The 27,189-nt window shown below is 43.8% G+C and overlaps 1 protein-coding gene and 1 long non-coding RNA gene across 3 annotated transcripts; one reads left to right on the forward strand and one right to left on the reverse strand.

Moving 5' to 3' along the window:
• The first annotated feature begins 17 nt into the window (after positions 1 to 17).
• LOC121629279 (src substrate cortactin-like) lies at positions 18 to 19,996 on the forward strand. Of its 2 annotated transcripts, XM_041968960.1 has the most exons (15): positions 18 to 169; positions 2,394 to 2,502; positions 2,591 to 2,664; positions 2,748 to 2,877; positions 4,001 to 4,111; positions 4,450 to 4,504; positions 6,572 to 6,682; positions 7,164 to 7,274; positions 9,587 to 9,697; positions 13,692 to 13,747; positions 13,827 to 13,896; positions 13,974 to 14,218; positions 15,419 to 15,539; positions 17,340 to 17,408; positions 18,907 to 19,996. In XM_041968960.1, the coding sequence occupies exons 2-15, from the start codon at positions 2,419 to 2,421 to the stop codon at positions 19,041 to 19,043; spliced, it is 1,485 nt and encodes a 494-aa protein (XP_041824894.1). In that variant the 5' UTR covers positions 18 to 169; positions 2,394 to 2,418; the 3' UTR covers positions 19,044 to 19,996. The 2 variants fall into 2 exon arrangements, with proteins under 2 accessions (XP_041824894.1, XP_041824975.1); XM_041969041.1 differs by lacking the exon at positions 7,164 to 7,274.
• LOC121629390 lies at positions 3,627 to 25,371 on the reverse strand. The gene is made up of 4 exons (XR_006008382.1): positions 25,305 to 25,371; positions 21,778 to 21,785; positions 8,355 to 8,360; positions 3,627 to 3,641 (listed from the first exon to the last, which is right to left on the reverse strand). It is a non-coding gene; the product is annotated as an uncharacterized LOC121629390 (long non-coding RNA).
• Positions 25,372 to 27,189: the final 1,818 nt, after the last annotated feature.

A 27,189-nucleotide genomic window follows, 5' to 3' on the forward strand; every position in this document is an offset into this window, starting at 1 on the left:
GCAGAGGATGGGAATACTGGGAGAGCCGGAAGAGCCGCGGAGATAGAGGAGGGAGAGACAGGCTGCAGGTCCAGTACAGCTTCCTCACCAAGCCGCTGCAGTGACCGGACCACGTCCCCCGGGGCAGATTTGACAGTTCAACCGGTCGGAGGCTTCTTTGTGGCAGACGGTGAGTGTTCAGCGCTCCAAAGACGGATGTTAAAATGTCCGGGCAGGCACGAGCGCTGCAAGGTAATCATTCCAGAAGGCACGTTAGCTTTAGCCTGCTAGCTAGCTGACTGGAAACTGGAACAGGAAATGCCACAGCCAGGCTGGCACACACAGCTGACACAGTTTCCATCGAAACTCGTTAATTTGTACTTTTTAATTGCTGGACGAGCGGAGACAAACATAAACAAGGCGTTTGTCTCATTTCCAGAGCCTGTTAGATGAGGGAACCTGGGATAAAACGCGACACGCAGACATCTGTGGTCCTGTACTGTTAGCGTGCAGTGTGAACACACCAGTTTTAATTATTTTTTATTTAAAATAGAAAACATATTTACACGTTAACGCTGACATGTGTGACCTGGTTTACTTTAACCGAGACCAAAATGCTGACATGGACACACGGTGGTCAAGGCTACACCACACGGAAAGTTTTTTTTTATAATCTGATTCCTCCACCGTGGCAACTCTTCCCGGTTATCTACATTTTATTTTTATTCACCCACTTTCCTGCTCGTATCTGGATAAAACAAGCCAGTCTTTTGAGGGATTAGATGTGACCAACAGATGGGTGTGGTTGTCAGAGTTGAGATTTGCCAGGTTGCTGCTTCCTGGTCTGGAGACGTCTCCTGAGCCGAGTGGATGGATCCAGTTCTCCTTCAGACTCACTGGGTCCAGATGGGGATTGCCCACGTGGTGCTGAGTCAGGAGTTGGTTCTGGTACAGGGACAGCATTTGTTTCAACTGGATTTCAACCTCTACATAAAAACTTGGATTAATGAAACATTATGTTGTCACTTTTCATCTCAGACCAAACATTTAAAGCTATTTCCATTAAAGAACTGCTGCATATTTTCATATATTTTAGCAGGTATTTATGTTCCTGAGCTTTATTCACATTTCATGTTGCCTTTCAATAAAGATATTAAATCACTGTGGAATCACGTGATCCTTTAGGGGGAAAAGTATTGGCTTTGATGAAAAAATCAAACAGAACATTTTAACACCAGTTAAATATTAAAATACTTCGTCATTGTCCTGACATCCGATAGGCTGCCACGATCATGTGTCCACCAAGACAAAAACATTGGTTGGTTTTTGCATTTAATTTTATTGCCTAAAACTCAGAAATGAAAACAAATGTATGCACTCACTGGTATCTCAACATTTAAAAAGTATTAAATCCAATATTTTTACTGACAGACATCAAAGGATTGATAGGCACATTCCTACTTTAGGAATTTTCACATTTAATAAAACTGGACCTCTGTGGGAAAAGTTTCAAACTCGCTGGTCTGAATGTAAAGTCCACCTACAGGCAGCCGCTGATCAGGACTTGTGAAAGACCGGTTTCTGATGAGCACCACTCTCAACGTTGCTGAGATTTATTTTTGATGCGGCTGTTTGTCAGCTCAGCCTGCTGCAGGTGGGAACCATGCTGCCACTTTGCAGAGTGCTAATGTGTTTCTGTCAAAGAGAAGTGAGTCCTGCAGCACAAGTGAAGATAAACATTTGTGTGTGTTGATTGGAGCTGGATCCTGTTAATACACACAGCTACTGCAACGCTGTTTGACAAAGCAATCCCGAGCGTTATCACTTATAATCTAAGGAACTGCAACCCCTAATTTCCCATTTTTGGCATCAGTGAAAGTTCTATTTACCCATCTATCCATCCTGAATGGTAGTGTGTAGCTTACCCTTTAGGTCAGGGGAGCCCAAGTCCAGTCCTCGAGATCTACTATCCTGGAACTTTTAGATGGAACCCTTCTCCAACACACCTGAATCAAATGTCTCAGTTCCCTCATCCACGTCATTCAGCTCTGCAGACGCCTGGTAACGAGCCATTCATTTGATTCAGGTGTGTTGGGGAAGGGTTGCATCTAAAAGTTGCTCGATAGTAGATCTTGAGGCCTGGACTTGGGTACCCCTGCTTTAGGTGATCTACGGAAGTTTTCCAGACATTTCTATCCCGTCCAGGAGGTTTACAACCCAGCCACTAAATGTGTTTATTCAGAGACTCTATCTGGTAAATCCACAATGATCCATGATAACAGCATTATTTATTTATCACATTTCATCATAAAAACATAGATACAACTACTGTGTTGCTTGGAGTTTGAAGGTTTATCAGAATTTGAACTTCTTAAGGAAATGAGCTGTTATCCAACAGTTATTCTTTATTTCAGCGTGTGTGGGTTTGGCTCATTAAAGATGTGGAAGGCAGCAGCAGGACAGAACGTAAAGGTGGATGTAGATGAAGGAGGAGACGACTGGGAGACCGACCCTGACTTTGAGGTAGATGTCAAATGTCCCTTCATGTTTCTTCTCTCCTTCCCTTCCTCACTCTTTAATCCATTTTAACCTTCTGCCCCTCAAATTGTAGAATGACGTGTCAGAGAAAGAGCAGCGCTGGGGGGCCAAAACGGTGGCCGGATCAGGACATCAGGAGCACATAGAGTGAGGATGGAAATCATTTTTCATGTGTCAGATACAGCAAATCTTCTCGCTGTGCCTCCTAACTGTGTTCGTCTTTGTTGCAGCATCCATCAGCTGCGGGAGACTGTGTCCACGGAGCACACCAGCCTGAAGCAGAAGGAGCTGGAGAACATGCCCAAAGCCTCGCATGGATATGGAGGAAAATTTGGAGTGCAGCAGGACCGCATGGATAAGGTAGGAGAACGCAGGGACCAAAGCTTTGGTGGAAAAGTTGCAGTTTCTTGCTGCACTTCTGCTCTGCATCGTTTTTACACATCATCACAGCTGAGAGAGCGACACCAAACCAAAATACACCTCAGTCTGGACTGTGTCCTAACGCACCAAACACCTTAATATTTTCACTGAACAGCTGAACCACAGAACCAAAACAAATCCGTGTCATTCATCTTAGAGCTTAAAAAAATCTTTTTTTTAGGCGTAAAAGCTCCCAAGTCTCTGCAGCAGAGTGACAACAGGCTGTTGCCGTTTCACGCTCGATGTTTCCTGCAGGCCGCTCCCTCCACACCTTTCTCTCTCAGCGCTGCGTGGTCATTTCACCATGAATGTGATGAGCGAGCACTGTTCACCCCAAACTGCATCTGTCACGAATCACATACCCTCAAACTGCTGGCTGAGTTTCCAGCTGTAGTCTGGGATGGGCATTGTCACTCCTAATCACAAGGTTATTTGTCTTTTTTTTTCCCCCCAATAATGGCGCCTTCAATTATCCCAGCCAGCATGTCCGTATGGAGCCCACTGGGGTTAAAAACGGGCTATGTGGGTACTGAGTGGGCCTGGGCTTGAACTAGGCAAATGTTGTAGGTTCTATGTGGTTTCAGTAACGTGTGTCCCATATGCAAAGCCCACGTGGGCCTGCTGTATGAGCCTCATAAGGGACCTAGGAAGGTTAATTGGAAGTTAAATAGGGCCCAACTTTTTTTTATAAAATGAGCCCCACACTGGGGAGCCCATGTAGGCTGGCTAAATGAGCCCTATAAAGTATAAATGTGGGTTGAGTGAGTTTGGGCTGGAGCTGGGTAACATGGAGATGGGCCCTATTTGGAACCCAGTCAGAACCCATTTGAGGCCCAAATGGGCAAACACTGGTGAGGCCACCGTGGAAACTGTCGACAAACCCACCCAGGACCCTTGTCAGCAGCCCAAATGTAACCCATATAAACATGCTGGCTGGAACGAAAGCCACGTAATACAAAACATTTCTAACCGCTATTAGAGCCTGTTTCTTCTCACACTGGTTCTGTTGTTTTGGTTTTTGAGCAGAACAGGGTTGTATAAAAACTTGTCCCTTTGCCTTCAGTCTGCTGTGGGTCACGACTACCAGAGTAAGCTGTCAAAGCACTGCTCCCAGACGGACACGTCCAAGGGGTTTGGAGGGAAGTTTGGAGTGCAGGCCGACCGCGTGGACCAGGTATTTCCTCTGGCTGACATAGTTTACCACAAACACAGATTCAGGGGTTCGTATCTGAGAGAGAAAGAAAGTCTGCAGCACTTTAACAACACATTTTCTTCCCAAAGAACAGATCCTTCTCGGTTTTTCTCTGGCTGCAGATCCCTGTAACACAGTCTCTGGTTTAGTATTTAACATGCAGGGTTTTCAGAGAAGTTTTGTTCCAGTTGACATTAAACAAGATTTCAGTTTATCTTCAGTGTTCAACACATTGTCTCAGGTTTGACAGAAACCTTCTGTTAGCCCGCTTAACGTCTCTGAACCATTAGAGATCACGTGTTTTCTTCCTCTCATTCCAGTCAGCTGTTGGGTTTGAGTACGCTGGAAAGACGGAGAAGCATGCTTCGCAGAAAGGTGATGTTCTAACTTGTCCTTTGTAATTGAGCTGCAGTCCTCCATGTTTCCTCACATTCCAGTAAAATTCCTCTTTATTCGGGGAAGGTAAAGCTGGAGACATGGATGATACATCCTGATTCCACTGTGTTTCTTCAGCCTTTTTTTCATGTGAAAGGAGGGGATGTTTCAGTCGTGCAGAGTTTGTGTTTGGCTGTCGATCAGCTGCTGCGTTGCTTCGTCCATGAGGTTGATCTCTGCTGCCAGGATCCCGCTGCACTGAGAAAAGTGGATTTTAATCTAACAATTTCCAGCTGGGTGAACTCTGCAGTTACTGCACTGTCAACCAAATGAGTAAATTCAGTCCTGAAGCTCAGAGTGAAGCGATGTTAAAACTTGGGCCGTGGACATGTTGGTTTCTTAGAAACAGCTGCCGGCCGTGTCTCCAGCTTTTCCTCAGTGGCGTCTCCACGTCGGAACATCAGAGATGTTGTTAGCTAGCGGGACTTTAAACACGTCTGATCGGAGGACGTAGATTCAGAAGATGGTGTGATGGTGCGACACATCTGTAACATCTGGATGTTAGAGACGTCATCATTAGATTTTCTTTGTACAATTATCAGAGAAATAATTATTTTCCCAACACTATAAATATAAAATGTGTAAAATCACATGATCACTCCTTTTACAGTTTTATTTATTTTCTATATTTGGTCACAAATATAACAATATAACAATATAACAGTATAACAATATAACAGTATAACAGTATAACAATATAACAGTATAACAGTATAACAATATAACAGTATAACAGTATAACAATATAACAGTATAACAGTATAACAATATAACAGTATAACAGTATAACAATATAACAGTATAACAATATAACAGTATAACAATATAACAGTATAACAATATAACAGTATAACAATATAACAGTATAACAGTATAACAATATAACAGTATAACAGTATAACAATATAACAGTATAACAGTATAACAATATAACAGTATAACAATATAACAGTATAACAATATAACAGTATAACAATATAACAGTATAACAATATAACAGTATAACAGTATAACAGTATAACAGTATAACAATATAACAGTATAACAATATAACAGTATAACAGTATAACAATATAACAGTATAACAGTATAACAATATAACAGTATAACAATATAACAGTATAACAATATAACAGTATAACAGTATAACAATATAACAATATAACAGTATAACAATATAACAGTATAACAATATAACAGTATAACAGTATAACAGTATAACAATATTACAGTATAACAGTATAACAGTATAACAGTATAACAATATAACAGTATAACAGTATAACAATATAACAGTATAACAGTATAACAGTATAACAGTATAACAATATAACAGTATAACAGTATAACAATATTACAGTATAACAGTATAACAATATAACAGTATAACAGTATAAATTCAGCATAAATCTCCTCTGCTGGGTAAAAAATAAATAAAATAAACCCTACATATTAACTCTGGATTTCTCTCAGAGAAACCAGATGTAGAGGCTCCTAGGCCTTTACCAGGGCCTCTACCAGGACCAGGACCTCTACCTGGAGCTCTACCAGGACCAGAACCTCTACCTGGAGCTCTACCTGGACTTGGGAGGCTTCTTTCTGGAAACTATGTTATATTGAACAATTGTTTAGAAAGCTGGAAAAGCATCCGGCTGCTCTGACTTCCAGCTGATGTTTGACACATAAATAATCCTGAAACAGTGAGAATAAAGAACCTGGACCAGATCTGGAGTTAATACGCTTCCTGCTACAGCTGGAAAGGCCTGATGTTTGAACAGTAAAACTGTTTGTAAGAAAAAAGTGAGACGTTTTCGGGTCTCAGCGTACCCTGCAAGGTTCCGTGAACACTGCTTAATTCATCACGTTGTGCTGTAAACACAAAGATGGAGATATCCTGAAATCGGGTGATAGTGACATCTGTTACTGTGGCTGATGGAATCAGACCGTCCCACGACCATGACTGCTGCCTGACCTCTGACCCTAACCCCCCTCTGCTCTGGTGTGTAGACTACTCCACCGGGTTTGGAGGCCGATACGGAGTGCAGGCAGACCGTGTCGACAAAAGCGCCCTGGGCTTCGATTACCAGGGGAAAACTGAGAAACACGAGTCCCAGAAAGGTTGGTCTTTATCTCACACCACTCAGCGTTCCTGATGACATGGAGCCAGTACATGCTGACACACACAAACACACACAACCTCACTTATTTTCCTTCTCTTGGAAAGTTAGCATTTTTATTTTAAGTCTCTTTTACATGTGACGTTTCCCCCGAGAGTTGAATTACATCTTCGAACTTGCACAGCCGTTTGTTTCCTCATGTAAGACTTGATCTGGCTGGAGCCAGTTTGGACCATTAGCTTCTAGCCGGTCTGAGGCTCAGACACGGAGCAGACTGTGTTGTGAAGGTTCCCGTTTCTTGTTTCTTGTTGATGTTGGTGGAAATCTTCCATCATCGCAGAAAAAGCCTGAACTGATTGATGTAAACTGAATATTTGTTCCGTCTTGGTTAGTTTCAGTGGGAACAGCGTGCTTCAGACCACCTTCCTGTCCTCATGTGCTGTTTATGCTTTTTCTTTCCGTGTCATGTGGGACGTCGGCAGATTACGCCAAAGGTTTCGGTGGCAAGTTTGGAGTAGAGACGGACAAGGTGGACAAGAGCGCCGTAGGCTTCGAGTACCAGGGTAAAACGGAGCAGCACGAGTCCCAGAAAGGTCAGTAGAAGAAGCAGAAAACCAGATTTTAACTGTTAGGTTTTTCTGTCTACTGAAACCAGCAGAAAGTTGGTCAAATGAGGAGAAAAATAATTAAGGACTGACACCGTTTTACTTCTCTAGATCAAGTAATCTCTGTCTCAGCTGTTTGATGTTTATTAGAAACAGAGAAACGTGAATCAGTGATGACTTATTATCAGTGCACTGTTAACAGTCTGTCTAACCAAGTCTTACTATATTCAGCCAAGAAGTCTGACTGATCTTTTGAGTGACTTACACCCAAGAGTAGAATGTAATTATTCATGTTTTAAGTATTTCTGAATAAATCCTAGATTTGTTTTTCACACACAGGTTAAATCACTGCATCTTCAGACCCAATTTTAGCTGTAAACTTTAGGATCTCGCAGCACCAATTCACACTCTGTCTCAATATAAGTAATAAAACACTTAAATTAAGAAGATTGAGACTATAAATCAGTCAAATAATCTGCCAGTGAAGTGAGATAATTGCTGTAGCTTAGACGGCGGCTCAGACAGCAGGTAGCAGAGCAGTCTGGCCTAGAAACACACCTCACATACTTTCTCCAAAATGTGGTTGGACAGACCATCTGTCCACCACCAGTGTGTGAATGTGGAGTAATAACAGGTTCAGTGTGAAGCTCTGTAAAAATCTAATCCATTATTTATTTCATTTAATGTAAATGATTTGCCTCAATTTTAAATAAGCCATTCTCGAGTTAAGTTTCTCTTCTTTTAAGATCTTTTCTCTCAAAGTGGGAAAGAAACAACATGGAAAGAAGCGTCGACAGGCTGGCGTTGGGTTATTTACACTTAATAAACCCTTAATAACCCTTGTTAAAAGGGTAGTGCTACCTAAAATGTGTTTGAGCTATAAACACAGTATTACTTTAATGTGGTGAAAACCACATTTACTGTTGTCATTTTCTTTTTTCTTTAAAAAGCTGGATTTTGAGGGTAAAAAATGGCTCATAACACCCCCTACAGGGTAAAACCTGGTTTTGTTTTTTGTGATGTAGAGCCGCACAGGTGCTTCTCTACGTCATGAGAAGATTAAAAAACCCACAGCTCCTCCCTCCAGATGCAGGTAGGCGGGGCCTCGCCTTGCAGGAATAGAAAACCACGCCCACCAACGCATACGGGATGTTAACTTATCTGGTGTAGATCTGCTAGTTTCAGACTTCTGTTCTTTCACAGAGTTTCTGATTAAATATTCCTGCGATGGGACAGATTTGTGCTTCTGAGGGTGTAAAAGTAAAACCGGACTTTATTCTTTCCCTGCTGATCCTCATCTGGCGACAGACAGCAGCTCAAATCGTAGCAGCAGCTCTTCCTGCAGCTGCCACAACCTGAGGGAAAGTCTTCCACCTCAAAGACGCTCTGTGGCGTAGCTGCTTTGTGAAACTCGCTTTCCATCCATCTAGTTGAGTCATTTCTGCCCGTGTACCCCCACCCCCCACCCCCCCCAGACCTTGCACCCCAACCCTTGCAGTTTCTGGCATTTTTCCAAATTTGGTGGTGGGTGGAGTTATGCAGAAAGTAGGAGGTGTAGTTACACTTTAATATTAATTAGCTCATATTTGCCACTGATGAAGAACAAGCTGCTGTTTCCCTCCAGCTTTATAAAACCTGAGGCGCTGATGTTCTGGAAGTGGATTTTTGTGTCTGGAGGGCTTGACTGAGTCACATCTGCTCCGACTTGTCTGGACTTCTAGTTTCACCACAGCAGAGCAGCTGTACCTGTAGCGTCCTGCCCGGCACACCTGTGCAGATTTGTGCCTCAGCAGGGCTGACGTGGAAAACACGGATAGCTCAGGAAACTCCCACAATGCACCAGGCAGTGTTGGAGGTCTGTTTGCATACACGATAACTGGGTGACTTTTTCTGATAACCAGAACCTGAGCGACAGGTGCAGCAGTTTAGTGCTGCTGACGACCACCAGACTCCATGTTTATGAAGATGAAACTGCAACATGACATGAGAGCTCTTTATTTTTCTGTGTTTTCAACCAAACAAGTAAAAAGTGTCTCCTTCATTTTTACACGGTCAAAATGTGGTCAAGTTAAATGTTTTTTCTTTAATATAATTATTTTTAAAATGAAATATATTTAAAATGTGTTTCATGACGTTAAATGAAGAAACGTGATCAAATTTGCTTTAAAGTTTCAGGGTGAGAAGTTTTGTTTTTTTTATCTGCCATTTACAGCTAATTCCACCACGTTTTCCTTTCAGCAGGGAGAGCGCAGCAGTGGTTTCAGAAAACTGATGGTTTAACTGCTTTTGTTTCCCTGCAGATTACGTGAAGGGCTTCGGGGGAAAGTTTGGCGTCCAGACGGACAGGCAGGATAAATCTGCGCTGGGGTGGGATCACCAGGAGAAACTACAGCTCCACGAATCCCAGAAAGGTACCAGAGCTGGCCAGGCTTATCGTGGGAATAAAACAACCGTCATGTTGGAAGTCAGCGCTCATCATCAGCTTTGCAGTTTATACTGTAGATATTTTCTCTCTAATAAAGTTATCAGATATTAGTTTACAGGGAGCGATGAAACATCTGAATGCTGCAGATGTCTGTTCAGAGGAACACCTGTACACATTTCTTCTGTAACAAAAGAACATAACAGCTGTTCCTCAGATTGTCACAGACAGAGATTAAGTTGTCTCTAAGTTCCACATCAAAGTCTTTTTTGACTTTTTTCCCAGAACTTTGGGACCTCTGAGCCTTCACAAGCTGTCTGCATCGAGTTTAGCAGAGTTAGTTTGTTCTGTAAAAACCTCTTTTCTTCATTCTCAGCTGAGCCGCTGGCTCTGATGTGGTTTCTTTGTGGCTCCAGTGTGGTTTTTAGGAGGTTAACAACTTCCCCCATCTACAAGCAGAACTGCTTAAAAGAGGAAGAGGAACCCGCAGCTCAGATTTATATCTGCAGCTCAAAACGCTTTACAAGTGGCTCATCAACCTGAAAGAGATTCATTCATTTTAAATCTGCTAAAAGCCTTTTGAAAGTCAGCGTGTCCTGAATATCTCAAAGTACAGCAACTAGAAAGTCTTTATATCTAGTTTTTAGTGCTTAGCTTCCAGTGTTTCTTGCTGTTTAGGATCTAGTTTTAGCTTTAAAGTTTAACTTAGCTCATAGCGCTTCACGTCAGGAAAGAAGAGGTGTGTCCAACCAGCATGATCTGCTGCTACCAACCAACTTTTAGCTCACATGAATCATTTCTGATTCACATGAGGTAAAAACAAACAACCAGAACTACTTCTGACTTCTTTTCTTGCTAACTGGAGATTTCTGCCTGTTTGTTTGGGTTTTCTATAAAGCTGTGACGGTGATGACGCCACTAAATTTCCTGAATCAATTCGGCCTGATTCAGTTTCTGTAAATTTGATTCTATATTGATTCATTTACAGATGTTTCTGTAATATTGTCTTGAATATTAAAGACATACTCAAATAAAACTGAGCCTTAGTCCACCCTCTGAGTCAGTCTGAGAGAAGCGAGGCCTCATCGGTTGGAAGAAGGAAAAATGTCTTCACATCCCTGTCCTGTGAAGCATCTGTGTCCGTTTCTGTGTAAACTGTATGTTTGTAATGTGTGTGATGTCTGTCTGCCCATATCTGTGTGTGTGTGTGTGTGTGTGTGTGTGTGTGTGTTTGTTACAGACTATAAACGTGGGTTTGGAGGGCAGTATGGGGTAGAGGTGGAGAGGCGGGACCAGTGTGCCCTGGGCTATGAGCACAAGGAGAGCCTGGCCAAGCACGAGTCCCAGAAAGGCACTGATACCCCCCTACCCTGAACACATCACCCATCCTCGCCCTCCTGATCCTCACCTTCCCTTTTCCTGAACAATCTTAGCTTCCTCAGCACCGTCTTCTAACAACAGCTGCTGTTCTGTTGATGCCCCGCCCACCTCTGCATCACATGCCCCGCCCCACCTCTGCATCACATGCCCCGCCCCACCTCTGCATCACATGCCCCGCCCCACCTCTGCATCACATGCCCTGCCCCACCTCTGCAGCACATGCCCCGCCCCACATCTGCAGCACATGCCCCGCCCCACCTCTGCAGCACATGCCCCGCCCCACCTCTGCAGCACATGCCCCGCCCCACATCTGCAGCACATGCCCCGCCCCACCTCTGCATCACATGCCCCGCCCCACCTCTGCATCACATGCCCCGCCCCACCTCTGCAGCACATGCCCCGCCCCACCTCTGCATCACATGCCCCGCCCCACATCTGCATCACATGCCCCGCCCCACCTCTGCATCACATGCCCCGCCCCACATCTGCAGCACATGCCCCGCCCCACCTCTGCAGCACATGCCCCGCCCCACCTCTGCAGCACATGCCCCGCCCCACCTCTGCAGCACCAACCAAATGTAATATTTTAAATGATGATGCAGGAGATTTTTCTGATTATTTAAAAAAAAAAAAAAAAAAAAATCCCACAACACCAAAACCAACAATGTTCTTTTTAATAATATATAACAAGCAGTAGTTTATGTATTTTGGTCACTTTAAAAGCAGGCTGGTACCATCATGTTTTTGTAAAACTGGGTGAAAATAATTGAGGATCATTTGAAATTACCAGCTGGAAAGAATTCTTTTATAAAAGATGGTGGTTTGCTTCATTTGTTAACTGACATGAAGAAGGAAGAACTGAAGAACCTCATCTCTTCTTTTAAAGCAGTTTACAGTATTTAAACCTTTTATTTAACCAGATGAGTCAGTTGAGAACGACGACCTGGTAGACTGCAGCACAAGAAACAAACACATGATCAGACCAGTTCAAAACAAGTTGTAAATGACTTGACAAAGTCAGACTAGCTACATTTTATAAGCAAATAAATGGTAAATGTCAAGTACAACAATCATGGTTTCCAGTACCAAATGTTTAAATAGCAGAGTGGAATAAATCGTCTGAAGAGCGGACTCCAGGAATGAGCAGGTTCATGAAACGACTCAAGCCAAGAGGACGGCGGATGATGTGCAACTTTGATTTGGAAAATTGTCACTGTCCTTCCATCCATCATCTGTACCGCTTTGTCCAGTGAAGGATCACGGCAAGCTGGAGCGTAACCCAGCATTTAGCAGGTGAGAGGCAGGTACACCTGGTCAGGTCACCAGTCCATCGCAGGGCCAACACAGAGGCAAACAACCACTCACACTCACTCCCAGGGAGGATTTAGAGACCAATCAGTCTAACATGCATGCATTTGGAGAGAACCCACAGATAAGGCCAATGTTTGAACCTTCCCCCCCAGCTGAGGCTCAAACCAGCGACCTTGCTGTGAGGCCGAAGTGCTGACCACCAACACATCAGTGTTTAGTAGAAAAGATGAATGTCAGTCTTAAGGAAACTGGAGGTTCTGGTTTTGTGGGATTTATTATTGTCAGTTTCTCCTCCTGTTAAATGAGACCAACCCTAAAGTCAGAATTCCTGTAAGGTTAAGAGAACTTCCTAAAACTAAACTTCCTGCTTGGCTTCGTGCCTGTTCCCTTTTTAAACAGAAGAACAGAACAGTTTGATTTCTGGTTAAATATTTTCAGATCAGCTGATTTGTGCTGCTCAGGTGTGGCTGGTTTATCTCTGATTGTATTTGTATTTTTGCTGGAGCATGAATGACGTACACTGTACACCCCCTAACCCCGCCCAGCCCTCCCCAGCAGATAATGCTATATCAGAGTATGTTGGTTGTGTAGCGTCATGAGTCTTGGATCATTTTCAGATCCTAGGCTTTGCTGTTTCCTGCTCGGCCATGATGCTGCTTCTGTTCATTAATGCGGTGCATGATGGTAGACATTACACCTCCCGTCTTGGCTACACACACACACCTCATCTCCAGCTCGGAGATTAAACTCAGATGGCTGCTTGACCTCATGAATCCGGCTGATGTCCCAGTTCTGTCAGCATTAAGGTTTTCAGTTTCTCCTCTGTTCAGGTCCGCATGAGCTCCTCATCCTCCATCTCCTTTAGACTCCCCACCCCCAGTCTGCTTCGTCTGACCTCAGACCAGCCTGGTTTCCTCCAGTCTGCTTCGTCTGACCTCAGACCAGCCTGGTTTCCTCCAGTCTGCTTCGTCTGACCTCAGACCAGCCTGGTTTCCTCCAGTCTGCTTCGTCTGACCTCAGACCAGCCTGGTTTCCTCCAGTCTGCTTCGTCTGACCTCAGACCAGCCTGGTTTCCTCCAGTCTGCTTCGTCTGACCTCAGACCAGCCTGGTTTCCTCCAGTCTGCTTCGTCTGACCTCAGACCAGCCTGGTTTCCTCCAGTCTGCTTCGTCTGACCTCAGACCAGCCTGGTTTCCCAAGCCTCCTTAGATTCAGGTCTGATGAAGCTGACGGAGGTGGAGGCTTTAACCTTCAACAGAAGCTGATGTTTCTTTATCTGCCGTTTGCTTCCAGATTACTCGAAAGGATTTGGAGGGAAATTTGGAGTCCAGAACGACCGGATGGACAAGGTACCTGCGTGTTGGTGTTTTTGTTGTGTTGAGATGTTTTGGGGGTGTTTTTTTACGCCGTCTGTTTGGTGTTGAACAGAGTGCTGGCACGTTTGAGGACGTGGAGAAGCCGACCTCGTCTTACCAGAAAACCAAACCTGTGGAGGCTGGTGAGCCATCGTCTTCATCATCATCCTCAGCTTTACTCGCCTCGGTAACTCACATTGTTTCTGTCACCACTGGTCAGCCGGCAGCGGCACGGGGAGCATCAAAGCTCGCTTTGAGAACATCGCCAAGCAGAAGGAGGAGGAGGACAGGAAGAGGGCGGAGGAGGAGCGAGTACGTCGGCAGGCCAAGGAGAAGCAGGAGCAGGAGGAGGCGCGCTGTAAAATGGAGGCTACAAAGGCCCCGTCTCCCGTTCCTGCTGCGAGCCCCAGCCCAGTTCCTAGCCCGACTCCCCCAGTTCAGCCTGCTGCAGCACCAGCATACCAGGTGGGTCCTGCTCCTCAAACATGGAGGTGCTTTATAATTCAAAGATGGAGCCACAATAAACCTGAAAGGTGAAGGGTCGTCACATGACCACGCTGACGTCATATGAGCCTTGATGGATCTCCACAAACATCCTCCTGCCATTTTCATCCATTTTTCTAAACTGTTCTTTGTTTATTTGGTGATTTTGGTGCGTTGTTACAGTTAGTGGCATTAATTTTACCAGTAACTTTTCAAGTTAGTGTTTTTTTTTTGTCTTTCTCTCATCGTTTACACTATTCTATTCTATTCTACAGTTATTTAGAAGACGCTTTTATCCAAAGCGACTTATATTTGAGAGTAAGAACACAAGCATGAATTCAAACAAGATGGACGTCATAATTAAGCGATAGTCAGACTGCTTTGAGTCCAGTTGGACCAGGTGCTGTCATGTAGAGCTAGAGGCAGTGCTTTTTATTTTTTAAGTCCTTTGTTTAAATACAAGATCACGGTAACTGTTAATGTATTTTACACCCTCTGCTTTTTTCATGAGTCACTAAATTTCAGAGCTGCATAAAACTACCAAACAAGTCATTTTTAGCATTTTAACCTTTTAAATGCCAGTTACATAATTTGAATTAATGCGTTAAACCCCCTATCAGATACTCTGTTTGGAGACATTGGTGACAAAATGTCATGCACAAAAAACTGCTATGAGGTCATTATAAATATGTTCTTCTCATAGGTCTGAAGAGCTTATAGTGAGTTCATGGGGGGGAAAAAAGCTGGAAAATATTTGAGTATTTTATAACAGGTTTTTATGCATAAACATTTTTGGCCACAACCAAAGAAGGCCACCGCCTTCTTTTAAAGGGAAAAGGATATTTTGCACTTAACAATGCGATTAATCGCGACATTTCGTACAATTAATCATGATTAAAAATGTTAATTGTTGCCCAGCATTAGTTTATTTATACAAAAGCCAAAGAAAACTGTTTTTGTATCTGGCCACAGCCACCGGTTATTATAACCCCAGAAACATCGGTTGCTGGAAAATCTCATCAGTGGCAGAGGGTTCTGGGTTTATAATAATTTCTACTAAAACAACCTACAGTCTATTGATCAGGAGGAGCTGAACCTAGTATCTCTTTAACATAAAAACACATTTAATGTCATTTGTTCCTCACCTGTCTACAGATGTTTCTAACCTTCTGTCTAACGTAGAACACGGAGGATGTTTCCAGAAATGCTGCTGAGAATGGGGAGCCGGTGTATGAGGTGGAGCCACAGAACGAGTACACACAGCAGGAGGACCTGTACCAGAACCCAGATGAACCGGCTGCAGGTGGAGCAGGGTTATGGTTTTCATTTAGAAACCAAAACATGTTCAGCATCCATCAGCTTCACATGATTTTAAGACCAGGCCAGGGATCCTCAGACCTGGTCCTCAAGGGCTGCCGTACCGCCGGTTTTTAATGTTTCCCTGCTGCAACACACCTGACTCAAATCAATGGGTCATTAAAAAACAAGCTCTGCACAAGTCTGAAGCCAGGCAGGTTTATTTGTATAGCACATTTCATGTACAAGACATTTCAGAGTGCTTTAAATTAAACATTAAAGCATCACAGCAGGGAGCAGGAAGTGGGACAGGGAGCCAGTGAAGAGTTTTCAGGATGGGGGTGATATGATCATCAGGATCCTGGCAGCGCTGTTCTTGATGTATTGCAGTCTCTGAATGCTCTTGCCAGGGATCCAGATGAGTGCATTACAGTAATCCAGCCTGGAGGAGACAAAGGGCATGGACGGGCTTCTCTGCGTCTGCCAGGGTTAGTGTTGGACGGAGTTTGAAGATGTTTTTGAGGTGAAAGAATGAGGTCTTACAGAGCTGTTTGATATGGGTGTCAAAAGTAAGGTGAGGGTCCATTTTAACACCCAAGATAGAGGCAGATGGGCGGGATGTTTTGGCCAGAGAAGGTGATGGTGAAGGAGCAGAGCTGGTGTGCAGTGCCAAAAATAATGGCTTCTGTGTATTCTAGTATTATTATTTATTTTAATTTTGTCTTCATCTAACTGAAGGAAGTTCTGACACATCCAATCTTTAATTTGATCGATGCATCTGATGTTTGGATCGGACTGTAGTCTCCTGGTGAGATGGTTATGTAGATTTGTGTGACTTATTTTTTTTATATTTTCAGCATCTTTAGTTCTCTGTTTTATGAATTGTTTATAGAGTGCGTTTTTCTTTTTACGGGCATTTTGTGAACAGGCATGCTTAAAAGTGTGTCATGGTGTTCATGTCCTACCCCTGCCATGGAAGCACTGACTGCCTGATTTTCTGAATTTTGTCAGTAAAGAAAGAAGCAAATTCATTACAGGCTCAGTTGGGGTCTGAATTGAATATATTGCAGCAGGGAAACTTGTAAATCCTGCAGGACACCATCCCTCGAGGACCAGGATCGAGAATTTCTGACCTAGATTTTAACTTAGTTTCCCCATCAGGTCATTAAAACATCTTCGGAGTGAGGGAATAAATTACAGCTGGTCGGTCTGTTAGTACCTTAACGTTCAGATAAAAAGGTTTTTGATTTTTGTCTTAAACAAAATAATTGAATTACCAGACAGAGTAGGAAAATAAAAATATGGTGATGACTTAAAGATAAACCAGATATTCTAAAATATTTCCATTTAATCAGGTGAAGTGATGGAGCAGTTTAATGTGTGTGGGTCAGAATTCCAGGTGAATGAAGCAGCAGCCTGAGTGGTGTGGGCTAGCGGGACCGTGTGGGGCTATGTGAGCTGAGTGGGCTAGCGGGACCGTGTGGGGCTATGTGAGCTGAGTGGGCTAGCGGGACCCTGTGGGCTAGTGGGACTGTGTGGGCTAGCGGCACCCTGTGGGCTCGCGGGACCGCGTGGGCTAACGGGACCCTGTGGGCTAGTGAGGCTATGTGTGGGCTGTGTGGGCTAGTGGGGCTATGTGGGCTAGCGGGACCGTGTGGGCTAGCAGGACCCTGTGGGCTGTGTGGGCTAGTGGGGCTATGTGGGCTGTGTGGGCTAGCGGGACCCTGTGGGCTGTGTGGGCTAGCGGGACCCTGTGGGCTGTGTGGGCTAGCGGGACCGTGTGAACTCTTTCTTCTGCTTCTTGCAGACGAGCAGCAGTACGGGTACGGTGAGGACCTCGGGGTGACGGCCGTGGCTCTGTACGACTACCAAGCAGGTGAGGCTGATGACGGAGAGAAAATGTTGGCATTTATTTTCAACCAAACCAAAACTGAAAACCAGTTTAAACCATTTTTGATTGGCCAATGACCAAAGCTCAGGAATCAAGCTGTCTTTTGCTCCACAAGCAGCATCTGGATCAGAAAGCAGACCTGATGGACCTTGTGTGGTTTTAAATTACTGCAGAAGAAAAGCACAGTTAGGATTAAAAGATTTGAACAAATTCAGTGTTTTTTCTTTATTTACAGGCTGATAAGTGAAGCTTTCATGGTGAGTTTAGTTTGGGTTTGTTCTCGTTTATTTCCGGTCTCAGATCGGCTCTGTGCAGGTTTCAGATTAAACTAGACGAGTCTAGAGGGAGAAAAACGGAAGCGTTTTAAAGCACAGCGATCAGACAAGAAGTCCGTTGGAGCAGGACGATGTGAAGAGAGGACGGAGAAGCAGTTTAGATCCTGATCCAGAGAGAATCCATCTGGTCCAAACGCTGTCTGAAACACAGAAATCTGGACCAGTCGCAGTTCAACGCTCACTGGTTCTGATGGGAAGACTTCCAGAGACGGATGATTCGTCCATTTTTCTGCTAAATATTTTCTGGTGGACTCATGGACGGTTCTGTGAAACCAAAGCTCTGCTTTCTGCTGGGATCCAAAGTTTAGACAGAAACTTCTGGATCTTTTCAGACAAGCGACAGGATGAGATCTGTTCTAGATTATCTACGTTCATTTCACAACACTATAAATGTGTACGATCTTCATATATTTATAAATTCTATTAATTTAATTAAAAAAATTTATATATTTGATGCCAACACAAAATGATATAGAAACAAAGTAAATCAGCAGAAATCTGCTCTGCTGTGTAAAGAATAAATAAATCCTGCATATTAACTCTGGATTTCTCTCTGAGAAAACAGATCAAGGGTCCAGGACCTCTACCTGGACTAGGGAGGCTTCTTTCTGGAAGCTACATTATAAAAATTCATTTGAAAACTGCAGCTGTCCTTTAGCTGTTACTCATCACACTGTAAATGTTGTGTTAGTTAAACATGAACATCGTTGAACCAGTTACTGAACGTTTCCCGTGGTGACACAAAGCTGCTGGTTCTCCTGCAGGAGGTGAAACATGTTTACAGGCTGAGACGTCCTCCACAATCACACCCGCCTCATGTTTCATCCCACCAGGAGGATTCCGTCTGTTAGTTCGGAGGGAACAACTCTTCCTCTGCTGTACTTTCCCTCTAACCCAGAACAAAAACAAAGCAACACAAGTAAAACCACACGGATGATGTTGTTTTTGATCCATGTGCGAGTTGCTGTGATCTGCTGATCTGGATCAGACATGATCTTTGTTTTATACCGACGTTAATCGTGACGTCAGACTGAGCGAGTTATCGGATCAGTGATGTTTGCAGGGCTGCAGCTCTGATGTTTATCATCCAGGATCGGTCAGATGAACGTATAAGCTCCTCCTTCATCGTCTCTCTCTTCTCGTTCCAGCTGGCGAAGATGAGATATCCTTCGACCCAGATGACATCATCACCAACATCGAGATGATTGACGAGGGCTGGTGGCGCGGCGTGTGCAGAGGCGCTTACGGCCTTTTCCCGGCCAACTACGTGGAAGTCCGGCAATAAGGACGCTCCACCATCCGAGACGAGCCCCGTCCTTGTCTCCTGATCCCTCTCTTGCTCCGGTCTTTCCTCTCTCCACCTCATCTTAGAGCTCCAACACTGTGTGAGACCACTTCAGGTCTCTTAGCGGGCTTTCTCTAGTAACACCCCTCCCTCCTCCATTTCCAGACCACCTAGTTTGTCCCTGTGCAGCAGTAGACAGGAGGACCATCACTAAAGCTGCAGGATTCAGCAGCTGGTATCAGAGGCTGCGTCCTCCAGCTTTCCTTTTCTTCTGGTTCACAAAGTGTTGATCAGGTATCGTTTCTTCTTCTTCTTCTGAAAAGAATTGAAGTCTCACCAAAGAGCAGAGAATGACAGAAATGAGCTTGACTTGTCTGAACGGGTTGTGTCCGGGCCTCAGGCTCCTCGCCGTGCTGCAGAACCCCTCAGAGTGGAAGAAACTCGCGTTCACTTTGGATGATCATGTTTGATGATTCGATCCAGTCCTGACTAGTTTGGACCCAAAGGCTGCCTCATCTCCCTCCTGACTGAAGCTGCACTCGTCTGTTCTTTAAAGCTTCGTGTACATTCTGCTTTCTGCATCAGTCGTAGGGTTTTTCCTGCTCTAGTAAACGATCGATGACGTTTCAGTCGTTCTCAGTCAGGCCAACTTGTTCTCATCTCACCTTCAGATGCTGCTTCACATCATCCTGAACAGAGAGCATCTCTCACTCGGAGCCGCACAAAGCTTCATTTTCTGGTTCTTCTTCTGGATGAGGGCAGGATAAGTGTGTGTGAGAGTGTGTGTGAGTGTGTGTGAGAGAGAAGGCTTTCAGTTATTCATTTTTGGGGTTTTATAATAAAAAGTGACCTTTTCAAATGTTTTATTTTATCTGTACCGCTGTTTGCTTCAGTCACATCATTACCTGCTTTTTTTGTTTTTTAAGTTTCAATAAATAAAGTATGAATGATCAGCTGCTTCTGCTTTTTATTTAAACATAAACTGAGGTGGTCCTCGCAGTTTGTGACTGAACATTTACAACTTATTAGATGCTGTTTTCACATTTCAGTGACCTGATTAATAAAGTGATCAGCAGTTTTGGGTTATTTCTATTTCCTGCCCTTTCAGGACCAAAAAAAATTCCAAAACTACAAAAACTTTTTTTTTTCTCCTCTTTTTCTTGCTCCGACCTTTTGAAACAAGTCCTAATGAATAATATGTAATTATTTAAATGACTAACCTCTAAAATGCCATTTTGGCTTTACACAGGAAAAAAAAAACAATCGCACTTTAAAGGGTTAAAATAATTTGAATACTTTTTTGATGCATGCATTTTTGATTAGGGAATGAAGTTGGTTGGATGATTTGAGGGGAAAGTTTTTTATTGTAGCGTCTATTTTTTGTCAGGTTTGTTTTTATAGCACATTTCCAAGCGGTGATGCTTCACAAACTAAAACACATAAGTGTGTCGTAGCAGAGCTAAAAATCAAGTAATACAGTGGATAATGATGAGTCTTCAAGAGGGATTTAAAATGTTCCAGTAACTGCAGATCTAACACCAGAGGGATGTTTTTCCAGAGTCTGGGACCTGCTACAGAAAAGGCTCCCACACCTCCAGACCTAAAGCTGGATGAGAGCTGGATCTCATGGATCTTGCAGGAGCATGAATAAAAGGGAGTTCAGACGGGTAAGACGGAGCTCAGCTGTTTAGTCCTTTAAAAACAAAACGTAGATGGAGAGGACCGATCCGAGCAGAAGTCCAGGGAGTTGCAGCAAACCAACCTGCAAGTGATGAACAGGTGATCACCTGTTCAGAGACATTAGCTGGAAGGTGTGGCTTTACCTCAGCTAGCTGTCTCAGACGGAAGAAGCCAGACTGGATCACTGCACACACCTGCTGCACAGTTTACAGGAATCAAGGTACAAGCAGATGCTGTCTACATTAGCCTGACAGTAAGAACAGGCCTGGAGTAGTCAAAGTTCACCATTTCTGTTTTTTCATTTAATTTTAGGAAACTCAAAGACATCCACCGTTTAACATCTTCAAGACATCTTCATCTTAAACAAGTCTGTCCCCACTTTTAAAGGCAAATAAATCTGTCCACCTGAAAGGATAAGACATTTACAACAATAAAAAAAAAGGGGGGGGATTTATAGTTCTTCACGGGAAACCCTTCACAACAAACCGTGACTTCAGGCAACCGTGGAAGGTTTCTGGAAGGTTTGCTGCGCGACGCTTAGCACACATTGTCTGAACTTTCCTAATATTCACTGACGGTGGCAGCTACCCATCAGCAGACGTTCCTGCAGCCTTCCCTTCCCTGTCCTCGGGGATGAAGTTCTGATTTCAGAGGTGGGGGGACAGAAGTATTTTTTATAAAACTAATCTTTCAGCTCATTGTGTTTTCTAGTCGTTCTTCTAGTTTTCTGTTCTTCTTCTTTTAAACTTAATGTTCCTTTTTTGGTTTGACTAGTTGTAAAACATGTAGCAAAACATTATCACCCAATTCTATGTTTCACCTTGTTAGTTAACTTCACACCAACTCAGTAGCACCAGCTTTACTTATTTATGGAATATCATCATTTACAGAGCACCACCCGGTGGTGGGCAGGTCAAACTGGCATCACAGAAGGGAAGAAATTTAATAAAATGTCCATTATTCAGTGTAAGTAGTCAAGTATCAAATTGTATTTTAAATAAGTGTAACACAGAGCCATTGAATTTTTTTTTTTTTTTGTAAATGAAAAGTGAACATAATGACCTCAACCAAAGATTCCAAACACACGCTGTCTGTGATCATTGGCAGAGAAAAATTCCTGGCAGGTTCTTCCTGTTCAAGACGTCAATGCTTGTGTTTCTGCCTCAAGCAGGTGCTAAGCAGGTCTATAACCCCCCCAGTGCTGGAGCTCCTCTCAGCTTCAACAACAGCCCACAAGGACCTCCACCTGTTCAACAAGGACCTCCACCTGATCAACAAGGACCTCCACCTGATCAACAAGATCCTCCACCTGTTCAACAAGACCTCCACCTGATCAACAAGGACCTCCACCTGTTCAACAAGACCACTACCTGATCAACAAAGACCTCCACCTGTTCAACAAGACCACTACCTGATCAACAAAGACCTCCACCTGTTCAACAAGACCACTACCTGATCAACAAAGACCTCCACCTGTTCAACAAGGACCTCCACCTGTTCAACAAGGACTTCCACCTGGTCAACAAAGACCTCCACCTGTTCAACAAGGACCTCCACCTGATCAACAAGGACCTCCACCTGATCAACAAGGACCTCCACCTGATCAACAAGACCTCCACCTGATCAACAAGGACCTCCACCTGTTCAACAAGGACCTCCACCTGTTCAACAAGGACCTCCACCTGGCCAACAAGGACCTCCACCTGGCCAACAAAGACCTCCACCTGTTCAACAAGGACCTCCATCTGGTCAACAAGGACCTCTACCTGATCAACAAGGACCTCCACCTGGTCAACAAGAACCTCCACCTTTTTAACAAGACCTCTACCTGATCAACAAGGACCTCCACCTGATCAACAAGATCCTTCACCTGGTCAACAAAGACCTCCACCTGTTCAACAAGGACCTCCACCTGGTCAACAAGGACCTCAACCTGATCAACAAGGAACTCCACCTGTTCAACAAGGACCTCCACTTGTTCAACAAGGACCTCCACCTGTTCAAGAAGATCCTCCACCTGTTCAACAAGGACCTCCACCTGATCAACAAGGACCTCCACCTGTTCAACAAGATCCTCCACCTGTTCAACAAGGACCTCCACCTGATCAACAAGGACCTCCACCTGATCAACAAGGACCTCCACCTGATCAACAAGGACCTCCACCTGTTCAACAAGCTCCTCCACCTGTTCAACAAGGACCTCCACCTGTTCAACAAGATCCTCCACCTGTTCAACAAGGACCTCCACCTGATCAACAAGAACCTCCACCTGATCAACAAGATCCTCCACCTGTTCAACAAGGAACTCCACCTGTTCAACAAGGACCTCCACCTGTTCAACAAGACCTCCACCTGATCAACAAGGACCTCCACCTGGTCAACAAAGACCTCCACCTGATCAACAAGACCTCCGACTTCAGGCAGATGTTTGGTGTTTGAACTTTGAAAGCTCTGATCCAGATTATTATCACTCTAACATTTGTCACGATGCTTCATGTCATGATTAACATGTTTATTCGTTCAACCTCACCTCTGAGCCTCCATCCTCTTCTCCATCTCCAGCTTCTTCTCCTCCATCTCCTCCAGCTTATCTTTCCCTCCCTCCTGTCCACTTTTCTTTTTTTAGACATCCTGGCTGCGCCTAATTACCAAACACACATATGCACACAAACACATGTACATGGAGACAGACGTTAATGTAAATTAAACTTCTGATATGACAATCCTTCCAGCTGACGTGACCCACACCTTACAGCAGCATATCAGGACTCCTGACTGCAGACTGGCTTACAGGTGTGCAAGCAAGGTGGAGTGACAGCAGGGACAGCCAATCACACAAGAAATGGCAGAGCCAATGGAGGAGCTTGTGGGCGGTCTAAACAAAGGGAAACAGGCTTCAGCTTGAGCGGCTGTTTTCCGCTTGGTCCTAGTGCTTGACGTGTCTCTGTTTATCATAGCAAAACATTGTTTTGGACAGTAAAACGTGCAGGGGACCAAAATGGCCCTTTGAAAAAGTGCAGGGGAGATGTTCCCTGTGTCCCCCCCTTTTACTAACTAAAAGGTAAAAAGTCAGCGGGATGAATATTAAGCTGTGAAGCTGCTTCCTTCTAAACACAGAAGGAACAATATGTGCTACCGGGAGTTAAGAGTTAACATCTCGTTTCCGGGTGTAGGGTCAGGTCTGTAGATGTAACTATAAACATGTGTGGTATCCACAGAAAGTCCAGAGTCTCAGCTACCAGCTCAGTAAAACCATTTCTATCACCAACAAACACAGTTAAGACAACAATAGTTAAAAGACCAGGAACACAAAGTCTGAAAAACATGTAAACACAGATGATGTTTCCCCATGAACACAAACAAACGGCTCCTCTACTGAAAGCTCACATCTCACAGATTCCACAGCTGGAAGTTTCATCTTAATATGACCAAGATTCACCGAACCAGAGGCAGAAGAAGACCCGATTTATGCTTCACGTCTGTAAAAGTCAGAAAACATGTCTTACCTTTGCTGTCTCGCATAAATTAAAACCGCATTTATTTGAAAAAATAAATAAATAGGCTACATAAAAAGTTTGGGTTTAGACTAAGTGAAACGTCGGTTCTTCTTCTTCTTTCTTAAATTCCAGACAGAAAACGTCTCTTCATTTTAATAAACCCGCTTTCTCCTGATTACTTTAGACGCACCGCTGCAGCAGGGAAGAGAAACATGGACGCCATGTTTCTGTCATCAAAGCCAGTGAGGAAAATAGAAAATTAAAAGTAGTTCCAGGGTGATGTTCAGCACGGTGTAAAAAGTAGTTCCAGGGTGATGTTCAGCACGGTGTAAAAAGTAGTTCCGGGGTGATGTTCAGCATGGTGTAAAAAGTAGTTCCGGGGTGATGTTCAGCATGGTGTAAAAAGTAGTTCCGGGGTGATGTTCAGCATGGTGTAGCATCTCTTCTTCTAACATGTCTGGACACGTCTGGGAAGTGAGGAGACCAGCTGCTGGAGTTTTAGGAGAGGAATGTTGTTCCATTCTTCTCCTGTGAAGCCATGCTGCTGTGGTGGATGCAGGATGTGGTTCAGCACCGTCTTGCTGAAATCTGCGAGGTCTTCCCTGAAAGAGACGTTGTCTGGATGGGAGCAGATGTTGCTCTAAAGCCTCCATGTACTTTTCAGCATTGATGGAGCTTCACAGATGTGGAAGCTGCCCACGCCATAGGCACTAATGCAGCCCCATCCCATCAGAGATGCAGCTTTTCACCTGTCCACTGATAACAAGCTGGATGCTCCCTCTCCTCTTTAGTCTGCAGGACACGCCGTCCATGCTTTCCACAAACTAGTTCACATCTTCATCCAGGTTTTCGCTTTGCCTCAGACCATTTTAAATGAGCTTTGGTCCAGAGACGACGGTGCTGGTTCTGGATCCTGTTCACATCTGGCTTTGTCTTGCCAGCACAGAGGTGCTGATGCATGCTTTTATTTCTAGTAGAATAGATTATTGTAATGCCCTGCTCTCTGGTCTTCCCAAAAAGTCCCTTTCGAACCTACAGCTACTTCAGAACTCGGCGGCATGAGTTCTAACAAGGACCAGAGGACAGGAACACATTACGCCAGTCTTACAATTGCTGCATTGGCTCCCCGTGTGTTTCAGGATTAATTTTAATGATGAAATGTCTCCATTTCATCATCTGACATGTTGTTTTTCTTCTACTGGGAATAAAATATGGGTTGGTGAGATATGCAAAGCTTGGCACTGTGTTTTTTTTTATACACAGAGGCTTTCTTTAGTATTGAGGTTGTACGGTCAAGGTTTGTATTTTAGTACAGATGTAAAATTTTACAGCATCTAAGACATTTTTCCCAGCTCTTCTGGAAATGAGATTTGTATGAACGGACTCCGTCATTATTCCTGCAGGATAATCTTTGTTCTCAATATGAAGTTATAAAGAAAACCTTTATAAGTTAAGTTATTAAAGCGGCTCCGGGTGATGACATACGTTTCCACCTACATCATCCAGCTGCTGATGAACCTGTAAGGACAGAAAGGGATACAACACTAGTGCAATATTATATTTATTTCTTACAGTGAAATTTGGTTGCCATACAAGAAGTTTTGAGGAATTGAGGGGCGGGGGGGCAGGGGAGGAGGAAGAGTGCTGTTACAGGAAATTTCTCTCATTTCATTTCAGTAATTAGTTGACTCTAAGATGATTTATTAGCACAAAATTACAGCAACATAGAAAACATGAACACAAGTCTTTGCACAAATTACTGAAAACATCTTAGCCTCTATGAAGACTTAAAGAATCAAATCTATTCATGAAAAAAATAAATCAATCAATAAAGAAAGAAAGAAAGAAGAAAGAAAGAGAAAAGAAAGAAACAGCTGGACGGTGATGAGGTGGGAGAAGTGTTTTAAAAGGGGGGAGGAGAGTGAGCGTGGGTCAGTGGGTGGCGCTTTAAAGATTCCTACTACATCTATTCAGCTCTACATTTCCACACAGAAAACTGCTCGGTGGGCTCGCGGGGACCCCCCCGGCCACCGCTAATCTGTTGGGTGGATTTCTGTATACACATATATAGTTTCCATATAGTTTCCTACCAAGATGGCCTGAAGATAAAGTCTTTAAAATGTACATTTTGCTCATTTTATACACACAGTCTAAACTCAGGGGTTTGACATGAGAGGTTAATCAGGCAGATGGCGTTTGTCGGGAAATACCTGGCTTCGTGGTCACTTGATTGGCCAAAATATCTTAAATCTACTGCAGTAGAAAGTGAGGCAACACTTCATGAAAACACTGATGAGTGGCTGCATCATGATATGTAACTTCAAAATGAAAAAAAGAAAACAAAACCAAGGAGATTCATTCAGAATAAATATTGCTTCTTACATAACCCATAATCTAATAACAATAATGATAATAATCCACGGTTTAATCTACGTATATAGTATTTCTTTATTTTTATTTTATTTTTTTGGCAATCCAAGCATCAGTGTGAACAGTTTTTGTTCAGATAACCTCTATAAAACTTCATAGAACTCTATACAAATCTTTAAAAATACTGTGCTTTTCTACCCTCCGACACGCCGCTGTGAGTTTGAAAACAGGATTATAGCAGCATCGTCCTGTGCACGCCTCCGCACGGCTAATGTTCACAGAACACAGAGCTTGGTGTGTGTTTAGTTTGTCTCCTCAGAAAGTTGCGTCTACATGAAGCTGCAGAGTGTGAGATGAAACCAGACCGGACCGGCTTCGGTCTAAACCACGTTGGGTCGCCATCGAGCACAAAGCAGAGAATCCACTAAGACTGAGCTGCAGCGGCGGAGGAAGGGAGCAGAGATGTTTGAGGCATCCTCTGCAGGATGAGGGGTAGGTGGGGGTAGGTGGGGGGTAGGTGGGGTGGGGGTGGACCAACACTTTGGTCATCAGGTCAGCTACGACAACTATAAATCAACTCTCATAGTATTTCTTTTTCC

The sequence above is a fragment of the Melanotaenia boesemani genome, chromosome 1 (genome assembly GCF_017639745.1).
Source record: "Melanotaenia boesemani isolate fMelBoe1 chromosome 1, fMelBoe1.pri, whole genome shotgun sequence".
Lineage (NCBI taxonomy): Eukaryota > Metazoa > Chordata > Actinopteri > Atheriniformes > Melanotaeniidae > Melanotaenia > Melanotaenia boesemani.

Excerpts from the sequence above, each read along its gene's own strand:
- LOC121629279 (XM_041968960.1), top strand. The coding sequence starts at position 2,419 with ATGTGGAAGGCAGCAGCAGGACAGAACGTAAAGGTGGATGTAGATGAA. Across the intron at positions 2,878-4,000 it reads AGCAGGACCGCATGGATAAG|TCTGCTGTGGGTCACGACTA; the intron begins GTAGGAGAACGC and ends CTTTGCCTTCAG. Across the intron at positions 15,540-17,339 it reads CCCAGATGAACCGGCTGCAG|ACGAGCAGCAGTACGGGTAC; the intron begins GTGGAGCAGGGT and ends TGCTTCTTGCAG.